Source organism: Takifugu flavidus, unplaced genomic scaffold (genome assembly GCF_003711565.1).
Source record: "Takifugu flavidus isolate HTHZ2018 unplaced genomic scaffold, ASM371156v2 ctg965, whole genome shotgun sequence".
Lineage (NCBI taxonomy): Eukaryota > Metazoa > Chordata > Actinopteri > Tetraodontiformes > Tetraodontidae > Takifugu > Takifugu flavidus.
In genome coordinates this window covers 363-2,372 of record NW_026622575.1, presented here as the reverse complement: position 1 = coordinate 2,372, position 2,010 = coordinate 363, and the positions used below count along the sequence as shown (strand labels likewise).

At 41.5% G+C, this 2,010-nt stretch overlaps 1 protein-coding gene across 1 annotated transcript; it reads right to left on the bottom strand.

The window, feature by feature from the left end:
- Nucleotides 1–287: 287 nt before the first annotated feature.
- Nucleotides 288–1,765, bottom strand: LOC130521417 (mucin-5AC-like; the record flags this gene model as incomplete). Its single annotated transcript, XM_057024979.1, has 2 exons — nucleotides 288–1,502; nucleotides 1,595–1,765. Coding segments are annotated over 2 exons (1,121 nt in total), but the record flags the coding sequence as incomplete, so codon positions are not given.
- Between the last annotated feature and the right edge of the window lie 245 nt (nucleotides 1,766–2,010).

Sequence of the window (2,010 nt, the reverse complement as noted above, 5' to 3'; positions counted from 1 at the left end):
TTGCTCTGCATTCAATTTCCAGTGGCTGTCTACAGAGATCTAGACCGGGAATGTTTTCAATCAGCTCAAAATCTCCAACATTATTTACATCTGGGTAGTCATTATTCGTCCAGGCTGACCACTCACAAACAACGTTGCAGGGATACCGTGTCGGTGTGGTTTTTGTTATTTCTGTAACTGTAGTTGGTGTGGTTTTTTCCGTAGGTGTGGTTGGCGTGGCTGTTCTGTAGATTTACTTGTTGTGGGTTCTTCTGTAGTTGGAGTTGTGGGTTTTTCAGAGACTGTGGTTTTTGTTATTTCTGTAACTGTAGTTGGTGTGGGTTTTTCCGTAGGTGTGGTTGGCGTGGGCCCTTCTGTAGATTTACTTGTTGTGGGTCCTTCTGTAGTTGGAGTTGTGGGTTTTTCAGAGACTGTGGTTTTTGTTATTTCTGTGTAACTGTAGTTGGTGTGGTTTTTTCCGTAGGTGTGGTTGGCGTGGGCCGTTCTGTAGATTTACTTGTTGTGGGTCCTTCTTAGTTGGAGTTGTGGGTTTTTCAGAGACTGTGGATTTTGTTATTTCTGTAACTGTAGTTGGTGTGGGTTTTTCCGTAGGTGTGGTTGGCGTGGGCCGTTCTGGAGATTACTTGTTGTGGGTCCTTCTGTAGTTGGAGTTGTGGGTTTTTCAGAGACTGTGGATTTTGTTATTTCTGTAACTGTAGTTGGTGTGGGTCCTTGTGTAGATTTACTTGTTGTGGAGCCTTCTGTAGCTGTAGTTGATGTGGGCCCTTCTGTAGTTGTAGTTGGTGTGGGTCCTTGTGTAGATTTACTTGTTGTGGAGCCTTCTGTCGCTGTAGTTGTGGACCTTTCTGTGATTGTAGTTGGTGTTGTTGCCTCTGTGACTGTGGTTGAGGTGAGTGTTTTCTGTGGTTTTCTAGGCTCACAAATGCAACATTTGACTCGTATCTCATAGTCATAGCAGATGGGAGGCGGACCTTGATCTTTGTTGTAACATTTCAGTCCAACTTTAGGATCACATGTTACGTTCTGCCCCAAATAATCCAAAGGTTTATCTGGGAATGCTTTTGCTCTGCATTCAATTTCCAGTGGCTGTCTACAGAGATCTAGACCGGGAATGTTTTCAATCAGCTCAAAATCTCCAACATTATTTACATCTGGGTAGTCATTATTCGTCCAGGCTGACCACTCACAAACAACGTTGCAGGGATACCGTGTCGGTGTGGTTTTTGTTATTTCTGTAACTGTAGTTGGTGTGGTTTTTTCCGTAGGTGTGGTTGGCGTGGGCTGTTCTGTAGATTTACTTGTTGTGGGTTTCTTCGTAGTTGGAGTTGTGGGTTTTTCAGAGACTGTGGTTTTTGATATTTCTGTAACTGTAGTTGGTGTGGGTCCTTGTGTAGATTTACTTGTGTGTGAGCCTTCTGTAGCTGTAGTTGTGGAACTTTCTGTGATTCTAGTTGGTGTTGTTGCTGGTGTTGTTTTCTCTGTAATTGTCGGTGTTGATGTTTCTGTGATTAAAAAAAAAAAAAAAAGTTAAACTCCCGTTAAACATCTGTCTGTGTTATGATTTATAGGCCAGTGGTGTTGTTGTCAATCTTACCGGTTGTAAATGTAAAGGGTGTTTGGGTAGTTGTGGAGCAATCTTGAATCCGTCGTACAATTTCCCCATTTTCCTCACACACAGCAGTTATGCATGTTCCATCTCCATCGTGTGTGTCATAGATGATATCTCCATACTTATATATCGTTCCATTATAGTAGCAAGTGCAGGCTGCAAAAGATTTCACATGAATATCGCCTGACTTTGCAGAACATCACTATTTTTCCAGTCCACTGGATATGATGCGATGACAAGAAGAAAAGAAATATCACCTTCGACGGTGTATTTACACTCAATCTTTGTTGAAGAACAAGTACTAAAATGGAAAGAAAAGAGCAATAAATAAACATTTGTTCAGGTTAAAAACACTTCCTACACAAATCAACAACTAAAATAAATTCTCTTCAAGCATCAAT